The sequence below is a fragment of the Pempheris klunzingeri genome, chromosome 5 (genome assembly GCF_042242105.1).
Source record: "Pempheris klunzingeri isolate RE-2024b chromosome 5, fPemKlu1.hap1, whole genome shotgun sequence".
Lineage (NCBI taxonomy): Eukaryota > Metazoa > Chordata > Actinopteri > Acropomatiformes > Pempheridae > Pempheris > Pempheris klunzingeri.
Window position 1 is genome coordinate 2,370,046 of NC_092016.1, and position 20,068 is coordinate 2,390,113.

The 20,068-nt window shown below is 44.0% G+C and overlaps 1 protein-coding gene across 1 annotated transcript; it reads right to left on the reverse strand.

Annotated features, from left to right (window-relative positions):
• Positions 1-996: 996 nt before the first annotated feature.
• Positions 997-11,979, reverse strand: syt12 (synaptotagmin XII). Its single transcript, XM_070831413.1, has 7 exons — positions 11,934-11,979; positions 11,093-11,286; positions 9,744-10,148; positions 5,066-5,281; positions 3,567-3,687; positions 2,315-2,448; positions 997-1,170 (listed from the first exon to the last, which is right to left on the reverse strand). Exons 1-7 carry the CDS (start codon positions 11,977-11,979, stop codon positions 997-999), a joined length of 1,290 nt encoding a protein of 429 aa, XP_070687514.1.
• Positions 11,980-20,068: the final 8,089 nt, after the last annotated feature.

A 20,068-nucleotide genomic window follows, 5' to 3' on the forward strand; every position in this document is an offset into this window, starting at 1 on the left:
TATGAAAAAACGTGATCTTCACCCAGAATTTAGAGAATATTGTCGTACACTATTTACACTGTTTAATATGCTTACTGTATGCAACTTGTATTGCATTAATCATGGTAAAAATAGAACAATGTAACGTGATATATATGCTAATTACATCTGGTTTGGCCACCCTGTAACATCTGCTACAAATTACAGTTATTTCACCTGGATAAGAGTACCTGGATTTATTCTTTTTTTTTTCTTCTTTTTTCAAAAGCACAATAAATACTGGAGCATACCAACTCTATTATTTATCAATCTCACTGTTAACAAACGACACGAGCAAATCCAATAACTCAACTCGGCTCTAAAGCCGCTACCAAATCAATCAAGTAGGCGCAATCAATGCCTGGTTTGAAAAGACAAACGAGTGTTTTTCCTGAAAGAGAGGCGACTTCACCGCTCCGTCCTACAGCCGGAGGAGGCGCCATGCAGAGAGGGAGGTGGGGGGGGGGGGCTCCTTTTCTTAATTAAAACTCAACTTCAAAGTCCAAACTGCAATTTCTGACTTTTGTTTTAGAGGAAGGGAGACAACACCCACAAATTCATGTCTTCTTTGAAACAGTTGTGGTGGAGCCAACAAGAGACAAGAGAAGGGAACTCATCGGTTACTTTGAGTGAGTGATTTCCTTCCTCCTCCTCCTCCTCCCTCCTTCCTAAACACCCACCCTCACCCATAATGCACCCGAGCCAGAATGAAGCCAAATACTAAAGAGAGGATTTAAGTGGATAATTGATCCAGGGACCATGTTCAGGGTCAAACACTGGCTTTTCAGATTCCTCCTCCTTATGTGAAAACAAAGGTGTTTATTCCAATGTATTATCCATCAGCAGGGCGGGGGGACTGTGTCCTCCTGTGGGGCTAAACCTCTCCCCTAACTAAAACAGTGTGACAGACTTGAGCATGGAGGTGAAAGGAACGTGAAGGAGCGAGTGTTTTACTTGAACCAGGTCGGGCGTGTTTGACTAGATCCTGCGCAGAGGGTGCCACATGGACACGGGCTTCCTCAGCGTGGCCAGCATCTGGTTCCAGTGGGTGATGCCCATCCCGCTGGCCTCGGGGCCGATGATCACGTGGCCCAGGTTCTCGCCCCGCCCGTCGTCCGTGGCCTCCGCCACAGTCACCCTGAGGGAGAGCTCCTGGAAACGGCAGGACACGGTTAGACAATCCGCCGAGTCAGCGTGACTCAGCAGGCTCTTCTTTATGACACGGGCCAAATCTTCATGGGATCAATTAAACAAACAGGTGCACTATTGTTGTTTTTTAATCAAATTTTACTTGCATTTAATTTATAACATGTTTGGGTTTTAAAAAGAAATGCTGATCCATGCTTTTTAAAAGGCACATTTTATACTGAAGGAAGATTTTAATGATTGTTGTTGTGCTAGTATCTTGTATCTGTCCAACACTGATGTTTCCTGCAGAATCGTGGGGAAGTCTGCGTTTGTGGTTTGGGGTGAAATGCAAAGAGACAGGCTTTTTGAAACTTCAGCGTGAACAGCATGAGAATTATTAAGGTCAGTGGAAGATATGAAGCGCTGGATAGAAACCAGAGGATCTGCAGCCTTTGTAATGACAACCGTTAGTTTGAATATGATCATTATGGATTATTGAGTAAGGTATTTGCCAACGTATCATTCAAACTATGTTTAAAATAATATTGTTATTACCATCAGATAAGTCAAATATTATCTGTGAACGTGCTTCCTTTGCTTAAACAGCGTTTGTTGAGCTTTTGCTGTGAGCTTTGTTGTTCTTGTCTGTCATTTGGTGCACATATTTATGTCCTGCAGAACATTTTGGGAATCTTCTGACTGAATTGTAGTTTGTCCAGTCTGCAGAATTACTAACCTCCCCGTCAGCCTCAGCCTCAAAAATGAGAGGAGGATTTTTTAAAGTTTTGCATTTTGAGAATAAAATTGAAATATTGAGAATAAAGAAAACAGAATAATATATCAGTATATCCTATAATCAGTAATGGTGGCAGGCCTGAGAATAAATCAGAATAAATCATTTTGACTTTATTCTCAACATGCAAAATAAAAATAAATCCTCATGTCGGACTCTAACGCTCCTCAGTACAGCTGTACTTTGTGTTGAGTGCCGATTAGCAAACGTTGTTAGAGCCACGATTGGCGATGCTGGTCTGTAATTCTGTTTTTGTTATCACCCTGTAGCTTTCTTATCTTTTTCCTTGACCTAAATTGCCCATGTGGAGAAATAAAGTTTCTTTTCCCCACTCCCTCATCCAGGACTAGTTTGGACCACAGTCCAGAGAGTCACCTGCAGGACGAGGGACGGCACGGAGAAGATCATGGCCTCGTTGAAGATGGGGTTCGTGTCATCCCTTTTGGTGGACGTCTTCTTCTTGCTGATCTTCCTGCCGTCTTGCAGGAGATAAACTTTGACAAACGGATCTGATAACGACAACGAGTGAACAAGATTACGGCTGCAAAAAAAAACCCACACACAGTTTGCAGAGCATGAAAAAGACTCCTCATCAAAGAGTAATCAATGCCGAGCACCGTCCTGCACACACAGCTGGCTCTGTGGACGATAATGAGAGTGTTACAGTAGGTGACCTTTATTGGTACAATGTTAGTGAGGCACTTATCTGGACATTTAACATGATGAAGACGCCATTTGAGCCCCATCCACCTCTCTGGAGGAGGCTAAACGTATCTTCTGAGAGTTGACATTAAGAGTCTGTTATTACTGAGCCAGTAAGAGATGGAGACATACACACCTCACTAAAGTTAGGGATATTCAACTGTCAGGTGAAATATATGGAAAATGTAAAAAGTGAATGCTACAGTGATATTATATCATGAAAGTAGGACATTTAAGTAGAAACATGCACTGGTGATTTTATTCATCTTAAACTATTTATTGAAAGAAAATCTACCAACAGTGGTAGGTAAACCACAACAAAACATTTTCAGTGTCTCAATAAATTGGGACGTGGCCAAAGGACGTCCACTCCTCTCCTTTCTGTGACTCTTCCAGTCTCTGTATCACTGTTCCAACCTCCTGATGACACTCTGTGACCCTCTAAGCTCAGTGAACACCTCCGTCTGAGGACTTCCTGTTTGAAGCCTCCAGTGTTGAGGTGCTGCTGATCAACTGTTAGGTGTCGTCTTGGTCTCATGATGTCAGAATGTGAACAGCAGGATGAGGAGGACTGTTTAAATACCAATTCTACCTGAAGCAGGAAATGTATTGGTGGATTCATGGATCAAACCTGTTGTGAATGTTGCTGTTAAGCTTCTTGTTAGAGAACAGCAGCTGGTGCAGAAAGTACTGAGACACTGAACAGTTGGACATGTGCATTCAAAGGTTTAGAGAAGGTCACATTAAGTTCACCTGGAAAGGTTAGAATGTATTTTAGGTTCATCCTGACATTTCACCTGAAAGCTGAACATCCCTAACTTTTAGTGAGTAGTGTATATATAGTTACAGCACCCTCAGCTAGCTGCTCTCCACAGGCATTTACAAATAAAACACATTAGAGCAAAGAAGCAAATGTCTGAATGACCTGCAGTGTTCTTGCCGTTGGTCCAAACCAGGTTCTTGCACTTGGCCACGACCACCGTGAGGCGCTCTGCTGTCGGCAAATAGCTGAGAGACAACAGGATCTCCCCGACTGCATCCACGGCCTGTGGAGTCGCACAGAGCACATTAAATATAACGCTGATGCTGACAGTCAGGACGTCTTTCATATTAAAGCAAACACCCCCCACAGCGGGCTGAGGCCTGAGTCTGGCCAATCAGAGGCCCTCCTGCTGCGGTGGCTCAGATTTAATGAAACCATTAAGCGGTGAACTGCTTACACATCCGTATATTCAGCATAGCTGAAGCCATCACAAACTGTAAATGTTGAAGCAGGAAACCAAATGAATTGTGAAATTAAATAAGACGAAGCAGGCATGTCAGTAAATGTAGTAACACGTTAAATTAGTTCAGTTCAAACACTTTTTAAACGCTTGTGATTCCATTTTAATATAAAAACTGTGTGAAGACAGAATAAGGAAACAGAATCAAGCAGCTCATTCTACGATCTTTTATTATTATTAGTAGTATTATTGTGAAGAATTTAAAGGGAAATCTATAGAGCTTTTCAAAATAAATGTATCGTGATCTTAATTAAACCCTGTTTAAAGCCTCTATTATTCCACATGCTGCTGGTAGATGATGTGATAGGAGTCATTTGGTTCATGAAGTCTCCACAGACTCATTTCAAGATAAACATTTGGGACCAATAACAAAGTCAAATATGAGATAAATTGCATTGCATAAGTATGTCAGAAGTCAATGCACTGCCTCGTTGATAAGGACATGCTGGTCTGTGGAAGGATAGTGCAGCTCTCTGGTAGGCAGCATGTCGTGTGTGAGGGCGTTAAGAAGACGCATACATATAGAAAACATCACCATCGTTTATCACAGGCATAAAAACAGGAAGCAGGACTTCTTTCTGAAATAAAACTCCTTTAAAGGTTCATTTTCAGGTTCATACTTGTTATTGTAATGTTCAAAAAGCACATCATGCTCCTCATACTGAGCAAACTGCACATTGCTCTCCCCTCAGGCTGACTCCCACATCAGCTCTGCCGTCTCCAGGGGGGGAAACACGTTAGCTGAGCAACACACTAATGCTGGAGAAGCTCTTATAATCAATAGATCCCTGCGATCATCTTTAACACATGTTTACTGAAAGAGTTTGTAGACACACCAGGGACACATATTCAAGTTAAAAAGCCAGTTATCAGTTAATAATTTCCCTGAAATGTATAAATAAACGAAAGGTTCAGTGGTTTTATCTTCGTAAACATCAGGAGTTTAGTTTTCTCAACTCAACTTTGACTCTTCAGTGACTGGATGTGACATGTAGTTTGTCCAGCAGGGGTCCTCAGACACCAACACGCTGTATCCAGGTACTTTACCAGTGGAGGCAGCACATGTCACAGAGGAGATGTAGTATTTATTATGGGATCATTGTCGTTGTGGCCTGAGACTCATGACTGTATCGTAACTCACCTTATTGACGTCCTGAAGGTAGAGCCAGGCGTTGAATGGTCTGATGCTCAGGTCCAGGTCCATCAGCTTGAGGTCTGCTACCCCCGCGCTGATGTTTCTCTCGTCAGAATCGATACCAAAGGCGGCGAAAAGCAGGCTGTACTCGTCCAGTATGGACAGGTCCATGGGGATGGAGAAGCGCTCGTCGAAGATGACGGTGAACGCATTCGTCTGAACCTGAGAGAGGCAGAAGTTTTTACCGTTAGTCCTTTTAATTTAATGATTTGAGAGGCATCAACGGACACAGAGGCAATAAAAACACCTGCACAAAAGGTGTTACTGACAATGATTGTAAGATAATGAACACAAAATCAAGGATGTGAGTTTACAGGAAAAGATGTAGAGCAGGTTTAAACATCTGTTAGTCTCCTCTCCCTCTCCCTCTCCCTCTCCCTCTCTCTGACTCACTCCACTTCACAACCAAACACTTTCTCTTTATTAAATGATAACTCACCCAACTGTGAAACACCTCACAGGCAGAATGGATCCTTTTTCATCCACTGTTTTCTCACTCTTTGTTACCGTACAATCATTTATTTTCTGAAGGCATCACAGACTGTGCGGGGGCGAAGCAGTTATGCTGATTTTCTTTTTAAAAACTTTGTCAAACTGGAGAGAGAGAGAGATTTGGAGGTGTACAGGCTGGAGAATCAAATAGTGCTAATAGAAGAAGTTCTTTCAATCACAGAACTAATAAATTTTTTTTTTAAAAAGGAGGAGGACCTTCATCTGCAACTAAAACAATATGCAACAGTTAATACACCCCAAAATAAAACAGTTTAGCACTTATCCTTTAGCAGCATCTGGACATGCAGATAGTTAGAGTGAAGATATCAGCCTGCTCCTGCCCCAAAACAGCAGAGAAGAACTTTACTCTTGAGTAAAGAAACAGTGCCCATAAAACTCCTGCAGTGTGTGCTGTGGATTACACATGCTAGTGAGGACATCGTCTCTCAAAAGACGTGAATTTTTAAGATTTTAGATAAAAACAGTACAGTACAAGGCAATGAAATGCAGTTTGGCCTCTAACCAGAAGTGCAATTAGTAGCAAGTGCAAAAATATATAAAGAGTATGTACAGAAGATACAGAGTCATTAGTGTGCTAGTAGACATAATATATGGTTATATGGATGAATGAATAAATATAGACATGATTGTGTGTAATTGTGTGTGTGTGTGTGTTACCACGGCACAACAAACTAAACTCTATTTACCTTCGTTGTATTAAGGTAGAGCCAGAATATAAACATATAAAGAGGGCGAATGAAACCACAATGATCTGAGTAACCTGTGACAAAACAGGTTTTGTAATTCTCCTGCGAGCCCGTCAAAATAAAACTGCACTCAACTCAAAACCAGAGCAAAGACAAACCAAACCAAACATGAACGTCATTTAGTAGATTGAGAGCGGAAGGTCAAAGCGGACTAGTTTTACAGGTGTCATCCTCAGAAAACACCAAGCGAAACCATCTGCACAACACAAAAACAACTTCTTTCGTGTGTTTTCCATCCACCAGCACCAAAACCAAGTGGATTCATCTTACTAGTCACTTTCTATTTTCTTTTCTTGGCAGCAGAAGCAGGTGTAACGGTGAAAAAGCAACAGTCTGGAGGCAGTTTGGCCCGGCCAGCCGAGCACACACACCGTAACCACTTCAGATCAGAGAGAGAGGCTCGGCTGTCTAGTGCACATCACAGGCCTCCACATGCCACAGCGAGGGTCTACAAAGCAGTCGGAAGTTACCAGGCAACTAGTGAATGTGCGAGAGGAGAGCGGCTTTATTAATAGCTCGTTTTCACACCAATGTTTGTTCTTGAGACGTGAATATTTCTGCTAAATATAACTGAAATAAGCACACAGTAAAATAATAAAAGCTGTGCTGTGCTGTGCTGTGCAAGGTCAGCAGGATCTGTTTTTGATGAATCGCACAGCAACAACTCCCCGTGCAATGAAAAATTGTGAATTCGGAGCACAGGATCTGCAAATCAGTCTCTGCGAGGCCGACCTTGGATTGTGACTCATATGGAAAAAAAGCTTGAATGACAACATAATCATACGTGCAACACCTCCAGAATCCAGAAAAGGCCCCACTGCTGCTGCTGCTGTGTAAATATGCACATGAAGACATAAAGCATCCTGAGCACGCAGTATCTCTCTGCCAGCCCTGCACAGTGTGTGACTGTCTGTCTGCACCGGCTTATCGCTCGGAGGAGAACAATGGCGATGTGTGTGGTGAAAATGAGGCAATAAAGGCTCTGAGACAGTAGATTGAGAGAGAGAGAGAGAGAGAGAGAGAGAGAGAGGCGTTCACAGGCAAAACAAAAGCAAGGAGCAATGACAGGAAATTAATGTGAAGGAGGGGGAAAAGAGAGATGAGGGGAAAATGGGATGAGGGGGAGTGATAGACGGGTGATGGGCGAAACAGAACCAGCGAAGAAATGCTGGAGAAGAGAAAAAGAAAGAGAGAGCACAGGAGAAGAGAGAGAGAGGGAAGCTGTCTTGACCATTAGGGCGAGTGGAGCTGATGTCAGCGTTTCCTTCGGCCGACATTAAAGAAGGGAGCCGCTAAAGCTGCTGCATCAGAGGCTGCTTCCATTAATACCACAGCCAGCCTGGACGCATTAATACAGCTAAACAACATGCTCATGTAAGGGAAGCCCTGATGAGCCCCCCCCCCACACACACCCTCAGCGCCAGGCAGAACAAACTGTACCAAGCCACAGTCACACAGTGGGTGGGTGGGTGGGTGAGGGGGGGGGGGGGCACGATGCCGCTGACTCACAGCCAGGCAGGAATTCATGAGTTTTCTGGCAAAGCCTCAGTGAGAGCAGAAGGCGAGCGGCAGGTGTAGCGGAAGGAGCAGAGTGTCCACGTCAGATTCAAGCTAACAATCATGACACGGCACATTTCTGTGGAAAACACGCACGACAATGGTTTCTATAAGGTTTTCTTCTGTGTATATTATGTTGATTTCATTTTCTATTTCTTTAACTGTGTGCTTTTGTCTGTCCCCCTCGAGCTGCTGCAACAGCAAACGTCCCCCATTGAGGGATCAATAAACGTTATCTTATCTTATCTTACAAAAAGAAACAGAAGTCTGATTTTAGTCTCATATTTTTTAGACCATGAGGCAGTAACATCTAAAATAAATTGACTTAGTGAGTTACTTTTTACTCAAAGATAAAGAAAATACAAATAATTCGAATTTTAAAAGAGAAAAACTTAACAGCTGAAATTAAAAGAGCAAAAAATACAGATATAAAGAATCACATTTTCTTTATTTCTCCTTTTCTGGTTAAGCTATAAGCTTCCATCCATACATAAATCCTACATCATAATATACTGAGTTTCATATTGTGATATAAATCATGATTTAGTGCATTTTTCTGGGATATATCATCAGACAGAGTTGTCTGTTATTGACTAACGTGAGAGAGAAAAAATCTATGTCCTGCATCACATGGCTTTTGCTCATTGATCTGCAGAACTGTCTCCAAGGCCTTTTTAAAGCCAGAGGTACCAACAGGATAGCGGCTGAAATCTAATCTCCACTCACCTTTATTTATACTGCGCAATAATTTAATCTGGAACGGAAACAGAATCAGTTCTCGTTGTGTAAAAGCTTAACATCGTCATCATTATAGGCAGAAATCACAGGTTACAGGTTGAATGTCAAACTGAGTGAACTGACAGTCGATCACATCGCCCTCCTGACTACATCCAGCTCCCCGGGGGGGGGGGGTTTCCCACTCAAGCAAATGAAATGGGCTCTTCCATCTCGCCCCCCTCCCCCCCCCCGGTGGGACGTACCACTGTGTCTGTCTACAGTTCAAATCTTCGACACAGTTAACGCGAGCCAAAGCTGCCCCCTGAGCGAGAGAGTGTCAGGAGCCTTTTTCATCTTCAGTTCAGTCCTCACGGCTTCGCTGCTAATTAACCATCTGAGAAGCTTTTTTTTTTTTTCTTCTGCAGTCCTGACTTTGTGCTCCATCAGTGCTCCAGTGGCAGTTGTGCTCTCTAATGAGGAACAGCCTCGTCTTTAGCGATCATACGTTTGAAACACTTTCACTTTACTTATAACATCAACGTGTGAGTGAATCCACGTCTGCACATGCACTCACACTGAACACGCACTACAGCGGTTTTCTATTGCTGTGAATTCAAAGCCGCTGACTTCTGTACTGTTAGCGTGACGAAACAATCACTTTGCTCTTGTGATGGGGACGACGGGAGTGTTTGAGCCCGTCCACCAGGAGCTCCTGACTGAAGTATCTCATCTGAATATCTGAACCAAATTTCATGACATCTGTCATGAAAGTCTTCTTCTTCGCTGCCTTTTTCCAGGTGCATCGCTGTGTTTCTTTGCGCGTTACCACCACCTGTAGACTGTTGAAAGACTCCACAGGCTCCCTTTATTAGGTACTGACTAATTCCCTAAACTCTGCATAAGTAGCCTCTGACTCTGACCCCTCTGACACAGCTCTGTGCACGCGGAATGAGACTGAAGAAAGCTCAAGAAAAAAGGGAGGAAGTCCTACTTTTACAATCTCCAAGGTCGACTTTCATGTTGAAGATCACATCTTATCATATCATACTCGTACGAGCTCCTAAAGGACAAGAACACGGCGGCTTCCTTACCCTTGTGACTCCCACACTGAGCTCCTCCGGCCCCAGGGAGACTCTGATGAAGCAGCCGGGGAAGTCTCCCTCCTCCCTCTCCAGCAGGTCCTTGCCCTGGTGCAGAGTGATGTGGAGCATGCCCGTCCCCTGGCCCGGCTGCCTGGACGGCTCAAACTCCAGCGTCACCTCCAGCTGGCCGACCGTGTAGTCGTGGCCGAAGTTGTTGGCGATGGAGGAGATGGAGCTGAGCGAGTCGGTGGAGATGGAGCGGTTGAGCTGGGCCATGCCGGTCGGGTCCAGCTCCCTGCTCATCAGCTCCAGGTGGCCCAGGTCCCTGAAGCCATCCGGGGTGTCGCCGAGGGCCAGGCTGGGTTTGCGGCTGGAAGTGGTGGAAGTCCGCCGGTGGTTGTTGGCAGCCACTCGCTTCAGGGAGGAGACAAGGAAGAGATCAAGAACATTTTAAAGGCACTGAGATGGAAAAATAAGAATCTCCCTGTGACTTTGTGTAGATTTATTGATGACAGTGTAAAACACCGGTCCCCAAGGTTTTTAAAAAGACTTTACTCAAACATTTAACAATTGCACAGAGTATAGTCTATACAGTTTTACTTTAAGCAGCTCCACCTCTGTATATTGTATATTACATACTGTCCATATGCTGAATATTGTGCCTTAGATAAGCCAAAGTTTTCCAAAAGGCAGGAAATATGGCATGCATATGTATATTCTTCCCTTAAAACATTTATATCAACTTCAATCTATATATTTTTTTCATTTTTATTGATATAACATCTTTTCTAGTGTGTATGTTGAATACTGTCCTGTTTCTAACAACATCTCAATGACTGAAGTTTGCAACTACGGCAAGTTTAGTGGCACATAGTTTCTAATCTAATCCTCCAGACGTTACAGAACAACGTTAATCTCTTAAGTGAAATATTCTCTTTCTTTTATCTCTGTTTTTGGTCTCCACCAACTCCTCAATGAAATATCTGACTCTTTTTGGAACTTTTTTTGCTAAAATCAGCTGCAAACAATGAGCTGAAACTCACGGTGAAGCTTGTTAAAGCCGAGGGGAGCTGATAATTCAGTGTAGGTTCATCTCTATGAACCCTTCGCTCACAAAAATGTACAAAAAAAACTTAGACCCAAATTGTAATGAACCAGAATCGTCTTTTAAGGCAGATATAGTCGATCATGTGCCACTGAGGCCCAAAAGGGTTGAACTGGAACCTGACCAGTGAATTTATAAAACAAACCTGCAGCTTCTTCTTTGAAATCATCTGCTGCAGACGTCAACTGGAACGAAAACCTGCAAACTCTTGACCATGATTTTCATTTCTGAGGAGCAAGAAATGAGAAAGTACCTTTTGTCTGACTTCAGAGAAGGAGGTTCCATATTTTTCTTGCAGATATCGATAGTCGAAGTTGGGGAAAGGGGATGGCGCCGGGAAGGTCCCAGATTTCCACAGCTTCCAGATGTTGAGCCCGGCGACACCGAGCAGCACGAAGAAGCCCACCAGGTAGATCCCCACCTCCCAGCCGGGTGGGTTACGCACCACTGAAGCACACACGGCACAACTGCTGAAAGCAACTGTAGCATTTCATCAGTGGCATCATCATAAAGTTGGGCCTCATAACCGTCTATATTTTATATTCTAAGGGGGAGTTTGATCACTGCTGGAGGTGCACAGTTAAGACCAGTAGGAGTTTTAACAAGCTCTCGTTCAGTGAGCACAGTCAGCCTGTGTTTAAAGCCTTGTCACTTAGCGCTGAGCGTGGAGACGACTGTGGGAGACCGGCACGCATAAAGTTTCATGTGAATCAGATAACAGTTTGGGACAAACTCGAAACGCCGCTCAGAAGCATCTCATGTTGCATTTCAGAGAGGGATTATGAGCCTGTGCCGGCTTTCCCAAGATGAATTGCATCTGTGGGAGGACTTTGACAGCTTTATCTCCACTTCTTAACACAAGAGATAAGCCAATTATAGGGCAAGTTAAAGTGTTTGGTAACATCGGCAGCCTTCTGCAGCAGACGAGGCCGTAGGTGTTGTAAACCTTGTGTATAAAAGTGCCAACGGCTGACAAAAAGACCGGAGAGCAGACACACAAAAAGCACACGGCTGAATGAAAACCTCCAAACAGCCGTGCTCCCATTCATTTACAGCAGCTGTAAAGGACTATTCAAACATGGAGATCCACTCACCACTCAGATGGTAGCCTGATATATCCCCACTTTGAGCCGAGGACATGGTGCTGCAGCCAGCCTGGAAAAAAAAGCATCCAAACAATCTGCTCAAGAGGCTTTTTTATGTCAGAGTCCATAACAGAGTGTGGTGCTGTGCTTTGTGCCACTTATAGCTCTTATAGCTACACAAAGTATCATCTAGAATAATGTGTGGCTCATTTTACTCTATAGTATCTGTAGTATTTTGTTTTAATGACTAATTAAACTACATTTTTATACATGAATCAGAGCAAACATGGCTGAATTAACATGCAGCCATAGCAAAGGATGTCAGAGCTCATTTCAACAGAGAGCCAACAGGTTTTAATATCTACTACTACTACTACTAATAATAATAATTCTATTTGTGTAGATCTTTTCAAGATTGGGGCACAATGTACCTTCTATCCACAGCGTATAAGAGAAGAATCACAAATAGAAAAGGAAAAACACATCGAAATACGAGCACACAGGTAGCACAAGTGAAAACTATTCAAACTGCTTTGCTGCACACCAGAGCTGTGTTATCCACACAAATAAAGACCGAGTTACAGGAGAGAATAAAAATGTGGTTTAAAAGCAGAAATAGTGTCAGAGGATCGCAGCAACGGTCCGATCACCCTTCGACCTGAACCTGGTGGCAATCCATCTCTAAAATCTCAATGAACAATAATACAGTATGTTGTGTTCCAGACCCAGTTTGTTGTCTGGTAACGAGCCTCTCGGGGGCCATCTTCTCCCTTTTCACCGACACCTGACTGCTGACTTCTTTTAACATGAGCAGCTCGATCATTTAATCAGTTCTCCAGCCTTCTTTACATTACGAGAACTCACTGGGCAGGAACACTTAACGGTTCTGTTCGGTTTACAGTAAGACGTCAATTCGGGTTTTATGGTTCTAAGTTAAAAATAGCAGCAGGGAGACAAAAGAGAGCAACATCTTACTGCACCCCTCTCTTCCTACGCAAAGATGGGTACTGGTGTGTGACTCATTCCTCCCCTCAACCTCCCCTCCTCCTCCTCCTCCCCCGCTTGTTGGAATCTCCCCATATCTCAACGGCTCGGGGGAAACGGGAGCATTACACTAATGATATAGAAAAAGGCTGGAGGGGGGGAGGGAGGTGTGTTGACTCAATTCTGCTGAGGGCTTTGCAGACCACATCCATGCCGGCCAATTAAAGCGGCTGACGCAGTGCAGGGCCCGCTGACAGCTGCTGATGTGCCATTAGCAAAGCGTGGGGAATCTCTGGCAGAGGGGGGAAGCACTGAGCACCACCACCACCCTCCTCCCCCCAACTCGGTCCCCGCATCGCTCACATCAGCTCAGCTTAAGGTAACATACGAGTGCAGAGGAGGTCCAGAGGAAGGAGGGAGAGGAGAACAAGGCAGAGAGAGACAAAGAGAGAGAGATCCAGATAATGCTGCCTCCGTGGGCTCACAGCAACAACAACTATGAAGTTCAACTTAGCTGATGTAGAATGACGTTTGATAACATGTGTTCATTTGAGTTTGGCGCCACTTTATTGGAGGAATCACCTTTACCTTCTAATACAGTGATTCCTAATTTAACTCTGCCTATTATTGGTGGTAGTTTTCCTCCTCTGAATGCAGAAACACCCCCCTGGTGTACAAGAACCTGATTGAGAATCATAAAAAACAGAAAATTAGAAAATCAAATCTTGAAACGATGCAAGTTTTGACCACGAGATAAAATCACAAAGGCAGAATCTGATGTCTGCTCTATGACACAACCACCAATGCAAAAAGTGGCTTCTTTCTGTATAAAGTGAAGTGTTTCTGCCAGTTTAAGGGTTCGAGTTATATTTCTGCAGATCCCCCCCCAGTTATGGGTTCCTGCATGTTAGATAAGCTGATCGGTTGATCCAACTGTCTGTCTGGATGCAGGCTTGAAATGGAAAATGCAAATGACACCTGTGCATATTGGCTCATGAGCAGGCTGCAGAGGAGAACCCTGCGAGCTGCCGTCGCCAGAGAGGAATATAAACAAGCTTGTGGCGTTTGCTGCTTGTTATCTCCTCTCTTGCCCGTTTTCCCCGTCATCCACCATCCACCACACGATGTGTCTCACGCAGCATGATGAGGAAAAAGGTTGGAAAATAGTTTGTGTAATCAAGTAATTTTTCCCCACATCTTCTCCAACTGCAATACTGAAACAAAAAGTGGAGGAAGTCGTGAGCTGACGTGAGACCTAAAGCGTGATGTCTTCTGTCCGTCACATCAACCAGTCATCAGATGTGTCAGTGATTTCTACCACAGCCATTTCCTCCTTTAGATGTGAGACTTTCCTCGGGCTCATTAACACACCGCTGTGAAGGGAAAGGTGAACATTTGCATAAAAGCTCTTCCACTGATGTGTCATCTTCATGCCCACATGATCTGGACTCCCTCGCTTCTTTAGATTCCTCTGACCGCTGCTGCTGCTGCTGCAGGGGTTCTGTGTGTGATGACGTTCCCCGTGCAGCCTAAAAAGGGCCGTCTCCTTCCACTGCACACAGACAGTGGGTTCACTTTTTAATTACCAAGATGTGCACGAAATGAAAATCTTGTCAATACGTCAGCTCAGTGGTGCGCGCTCAGTGGCATGTGAATAATGTGATGGAAGAGAGCTTGTGAGATTTGAGAGATATGTTTTTCCAGAACGGTAATGAGGCTGTCGAAGAAAAGTCAACACAAGGGAGAAGTGGGAGTTAACCGTCCTGCATGCTCGTCCACGCTGACGGGACACACTTTTCTCTCCTGCAGTGTCAGGTCAGTGTCTCACAACAGTTGGCTCTGGGTGCAAAACTTCCTGCAACACTTTCCTCCAGGCACCAAGGAATTAGTCCTGACTGTGTGTGTGTGTGTGTGTGAGTCAGATGGATCATCAAGTCTGCATCAGATCTACTCCATCAACAGCCTTTCACAGATAACACTATCACAGCCATTTAATACCAGCATCAACTCTCTGACTGCTGTATAATTACTTCAGGCACAAAACCTTTTCACTCATCTGAGATTCATTAAACATGAGTAAAGATTCCTGATCTAAACATCTCAGTAGAGATAACTTTCATAAAGAACAGAGCTCCACTCAGTTATTATTCACAGAAGAAAAAAACCCTCTCTCCATTTACTGTCAGTTTATAGTTGCATCTCATCTTATGACATCTGCAGCTGAGTCACAGACGCTTCCCTTTCAAGACAAGTCACACCACCTAAATATACCAATTCCTCTTCCAACACAGACAACCTATGATGGGTTTGGATTTGGTGATTTCAGACTGGTTCTTTTAACTTCAGAATCGAAAATGGCTGCTAATCCCTTGTGCCATGTCACACTGATTTCTATCAACGGCTAAAAATCTTTTTGTCCAGTGATAATATAATATATAACAGACACAGTAATAGTGTTTGCATGATAATATTATAGCTCTAAGTGTGACAGAGTGGTCTGGGTCTGTATCCAAGAGTGAAAATCCTCTGTGTTTCTTTGGTTTCTCTGTGGTCACCATGAAAAACCAGCGGGAGGAAGCAGACAGTGCCAGCGGCCTCCTCTCCGCCTCCATGTGGACCCGGAGCGGCTCAGACACCAGCAGCAGATTCTCCACACTGGATGTGAATATAACAAAGCTGCTGGCAGACAGGAAGAGAGGAAAACAAGAAACCCCCTCTATTGGAGCTGCATGTTAAAACAGGTCTGATCAATGGAAGCAGACACACTGATTTATATCCACACACACACACACACACACTGAGAGAAATAAAGGAGAAGAAGGTTCGTACAAGAAACAGGAATAACAAAATAAAGAGAAGTGATGGAGGAAAATAAAGAGGTGTGTATTGAAAAAGAGGGACCACAGGCCTGTCAGCTGTTCTCTCACTCTTTCTGTTCACTCTCCCAACAACTGATCAATCAACTTTGCTTTTAATCTCGCCCAATGACTCATAATCAAATTAACTGCCTCGCTCGGCCAGATATAACACTGCACAGCAATCTGTGTGCAGGCAGCAAAGCAATTTGTCTCCCTCACTCACTCTCTCTCTCTCTCTGTCCTGCCTCCTCACATATCTGCCTGTTTCTGTGCCGGCTACACTCTGACTTTCTGGTTTAGACAGCTCATTTGGTGCATGCTTAAGTAAAAGTAGCATCACACAGGCTGGCGCCGGCTTTTTAATGTCAGCGGCGGCGCCAGCTGAGGCAGGAAGGACCTGCACGCTGCAGCCAATCAGCTCAATCACTCAGAGTTAAAGCAACAAAACCCTGAACTCAGACTTTTCCTCGGAAAGGCGCCTGCACCTGTAAAGGTGAAGTGAAACCACAAATGTGTAGGCTGAGCAGTGTTTGGAGGCAAATGCTAACGCCAGCATGCTAACATGAAACTACAGCTGAGGCTGATGGGAAAGTCATCGGCTCTGCAGGTGTTCAGGAGACGATGACGCTACAATAAAAGCTAAGGGGTCATCAAAGCTGTTAGAATTAATCCTGAGGGAATCACATACATCACATTTAAAGGGGAACTTCGTATCATTTCATTTCAGCGTGAATAGTTTCTGCAGAGGAACAATATTTTTCCTCCATGTTGCCTTTTGTCAGCAGAAGTCCATCAAACTGTCGTTTTTCTGTCTGCCTGCTCCAAGAAAAGGATTTTAATATTGTAACGCTGCTATCAGACATTCAGGGAGTCTTATATGAGCCAAAATACAGTGCGAGTGAAGCACTGCACGGCCGCCGAGAACAAAATCTCTCTCTCTCCGATTCTCTCGTCATGTTGCACCAATTTAATAAAAACAAAAAGAACACGCTGCGTCTTTCTGCTGACGGCTACATTTTATGACGAAGAGCTTCTTTTCAGCGGTGAAATACGTCCTTCATCACAGTCCATCCGATAATTGTTGGGACATTTCACTGAAAAACAAAAAGGTCACCTTTATGGCAGCCAGGGGATCAACGAGGTCAAGAGGACTCATCCTCTGGAGACCATGAATTTCTGGCCGGTCCATCCAATAATTGTTGAGATATTTGCGGTGAATAAACCGACAGCCTGACCTTCCTTTGAACTGCAGCACTGACACGGAGGTTATTGTTTTTTTGGGAATTACAGTTTTAGTGGTAAGTTAGATGAGATGATGTCGGCTTTGAATCAAACACTGCTTTTGATTCATTCTCCATAAAACCGCACAGATTGGCCTTGAATTAACAAACAAGTGACCAGATATTGATGATGATTATGGACGACCACCAACACGTCTTTGATGTTCATCTTTTAGCCACAGCTGTGACAGTAACAGAGATAAAGACTCAGCATTACTCCGAAAAAAGACGATGTTTTCGAGTCAATTTATCTCAAAATGGAATTAATGGAAAAGGCGTCTTTGAGTGTAACAGCAAGCAGAGAATTGTTTGCGCTCCGCCGAGTTTGATTAATCAGTCGAGAGCTACTTAAGCAGCTCTCACAATTGGAATTTGATTTGTCTCCAAAAATGTGCCGGTTAAATATTTTCTCTCCGTGTTTGCCAGAGAGAGAAAAGCTGTCTGTGCAGTTTGTGATGAGCTTACGAGAAAACGCCTGCTGACTTCAGACTAAACCACATTAAACAGCAGAATGAGACGACGGCCAAAATACAGACGGGATAAAACTGGACGCACAAACAACAACAACAACAACAACAACAGCAGACAGAAACGCTTGTTCGGTTCAATTAACCAGAGAATAATTCTGTAAAATGATGTGTTTTGCTTTCTTTCATCCAGATTAATGATGACAGAACACATGTTATCTGGATGATGGTGGTTTCACACACTGATTTCTCCATCACCTCTCTAATCTCGACGTCTCGTCCCGGAGCTCTGCTGTCGAGGCTGGACCTACTCATTATACCTACAATTTATTAGATTAACAACCTCACAATTAGAACAAAACAGGACAGGAAAAGCACTTAGTGCTGCAAAAACGTCTGTCGGACCCGACTTAATGTTTTGGAAAAAGGTTCATTCACTCACAATAATGTGAAAGTGGGTGGAAGCCTGGATTCTCCGAAGTGGGGGAAGAGCAGTGATTGAAGCCAAGCCACAGCTTTATTGATTAGCTATTGAGTAACTGCAGTCAGATCCAAAGGTATTTGGACAGTCACACAGTTTTTATGCTCCCACTCTGCATTAGTGCTTCTCTGCAGGTTCAATCTTACTTTGAATCGTAAACCTGTAGACTTTGAGCTTTAAAGGTGGAAATTAGATCTGAATTCTCTTCGCTCTGCGTAAAGGGAGGCCCCTTTGTGCTCTTGAGGCCGTATTCCCCTCGGAAAGTAGAAGCTGATTACATGATGATCACACAGCAGCAGGTAGCAGAGACGCTGTGTGAAAACCTAGAAAGTCTGAGATGCTTTTGGTGCAGCTGGTATTATGTTTGCTTCAAGATTCAAGTCCACGTGAGCCTCTAGATCAGCATTACGCCTGGGGAACTCCTGATAGCCCCAACTTGGCACTGACTAATACAGAAGTGCCTTAGAAATGAGCCAGAGGACATTGTTCGGTGTCATTAAACCTACATGTAGAATAAGTCGTGATGATTCAAACACTCGGGAGTCTTTTCCATTCCTCACGTTGGCTGATTGGGATCCCGCCATCGAAACACGTGGTGACACCATTAAAGTGGTGTTACAAACTGTTAATGCTTGCCTGGACAGATGTCATGTTACTACTAGTATATCATATGAATAGTAGTGACATCATTGGTAAAACTTCACGTACATAAAAGAGCATAAAGAGTGGAAACGTTAGCCTGATTAAGGCACCGACACATCGCTCATAAGCCCTGGTAAAACTGCAAAATGTCATTTTTACACTTTTAATATTGTGCAAATTCAACAAAGAAGCAATAAAGTACCTTTTACCTGCAGACAGAGCCATGCTGGCTGTTTCCCCCATGACTTTATGCTAAGCTAAGCTAACGACGACGAAAGCCAACGACTATATTTCCCAAAATGCAACCAGTTTTACACGCTGGCAGTACTGTTTTAATGGAATCTCCATCTCATAAACATGATCAGTCTTTTTCGACTTGTCCAGGCTTCTCCACAGAGGAGGGAGCTGTAGCTACACCTGCTCCGACCACAGGCGCTCACCATGAAAACAGAGTGATCCATTACACCATCTCTTCTGGAAATATTAGCTGTGATGCATTAAGGTGTAAGCCAGCGCTCAGGAAACACCGGCTTCATCAGGGCCTGCAGGTGTTACAGTTCATCTAAGTGCTCTCAGTTTTCTTAATGTAATAACACTTTTCTTCTGAGGAGTTCAGCAGGGACACAGGAAGGGGAAGGTGTGTGTGTGTGTGTGTGTGTGTGTGTGTGTGTGTGTGGAAACAGGGGAAGCCCATGACAGAGAGCGTGAAAGAGAGTTGGTGTTAAACGAATGGCTGAGATGATTGCAAGTGCTGGTGGAGGAATTGAATTCTGAGCAGGTCGTATTTCAGCCTGGCGAGAGGGAGGGCGACACACACACACACACACACACACACACACACACACATACACAAATATATACACACTCAGACACACACACACTATTTCGCTGTTGCACCTCAGCTGCCGAGCCACTTCACACAGATCTCCAGCATCATTAGAAAGCTGCAGTGTGAGCTCGTCTTAACTCGACTGACTGTCTGTTTAGAAAAGTCTAAAGAAAAAGAGCTTCATAGTGAAGCTTCCTCTTTAAAATCAGAGCTTTAACATCGTTAAAAGCTCTCCAGGTAATCAGCACACAACTTTTGGTGTGCAAAGCAAAGTATTAAAGGGACAATCCGTACCTCCAACAGTCACAGACATGCACGCAGCCTAAAGCCTCTGCTGCAAACCTCACAGACAGAAACAGGCATGAAACCAGTCAACCAGTCAACCAGTCAACGCTCTGTTGTCTCCAGGTGTCATCATCTGGATCACTTCATGATTCCCAACCTGCCAAAGCCACCAGAAAGCCGTAAATATAGAATATATAGTTGGGTGTTTCCTGCCTGGTGGGGGTTAGAGGGTCAGGTGGCACACAGTTTGATCTGGCCGAACTTTCTGAGCACCGATGGAACTTTGTTTAAAGTAAAGAAAGACGAGTCCAGAGACTC

What these genes read in the sequence shown, in the direction of transcription:
- syt12 (XM_070831413.1), bottom strand. Translation starts at nt 11,979, where the DNA reads ATGTCCTCGGCTCAAAGTGGGGATATATCAGGCTACCATCTGAGTG. An exon ending in ATCAGGCTACCATCTGAGTG is followed by an intron (nt 11,287 to 11,933) that starts GTGAGTGGATCT and finishes TGTGTGCTTCAG; the next exon opens with TGGTGCGTAACCCACCCGGC. An exon ending in TGCCGTCCCTCGTCCTGCAG is followed by an intron (nt 1,171 to 2,314) that starts GTGACTCTCTGG and finishes TGCCGTTTCCAG; the next exon opens with GAGCTCTCCCTCAGGGTGAC.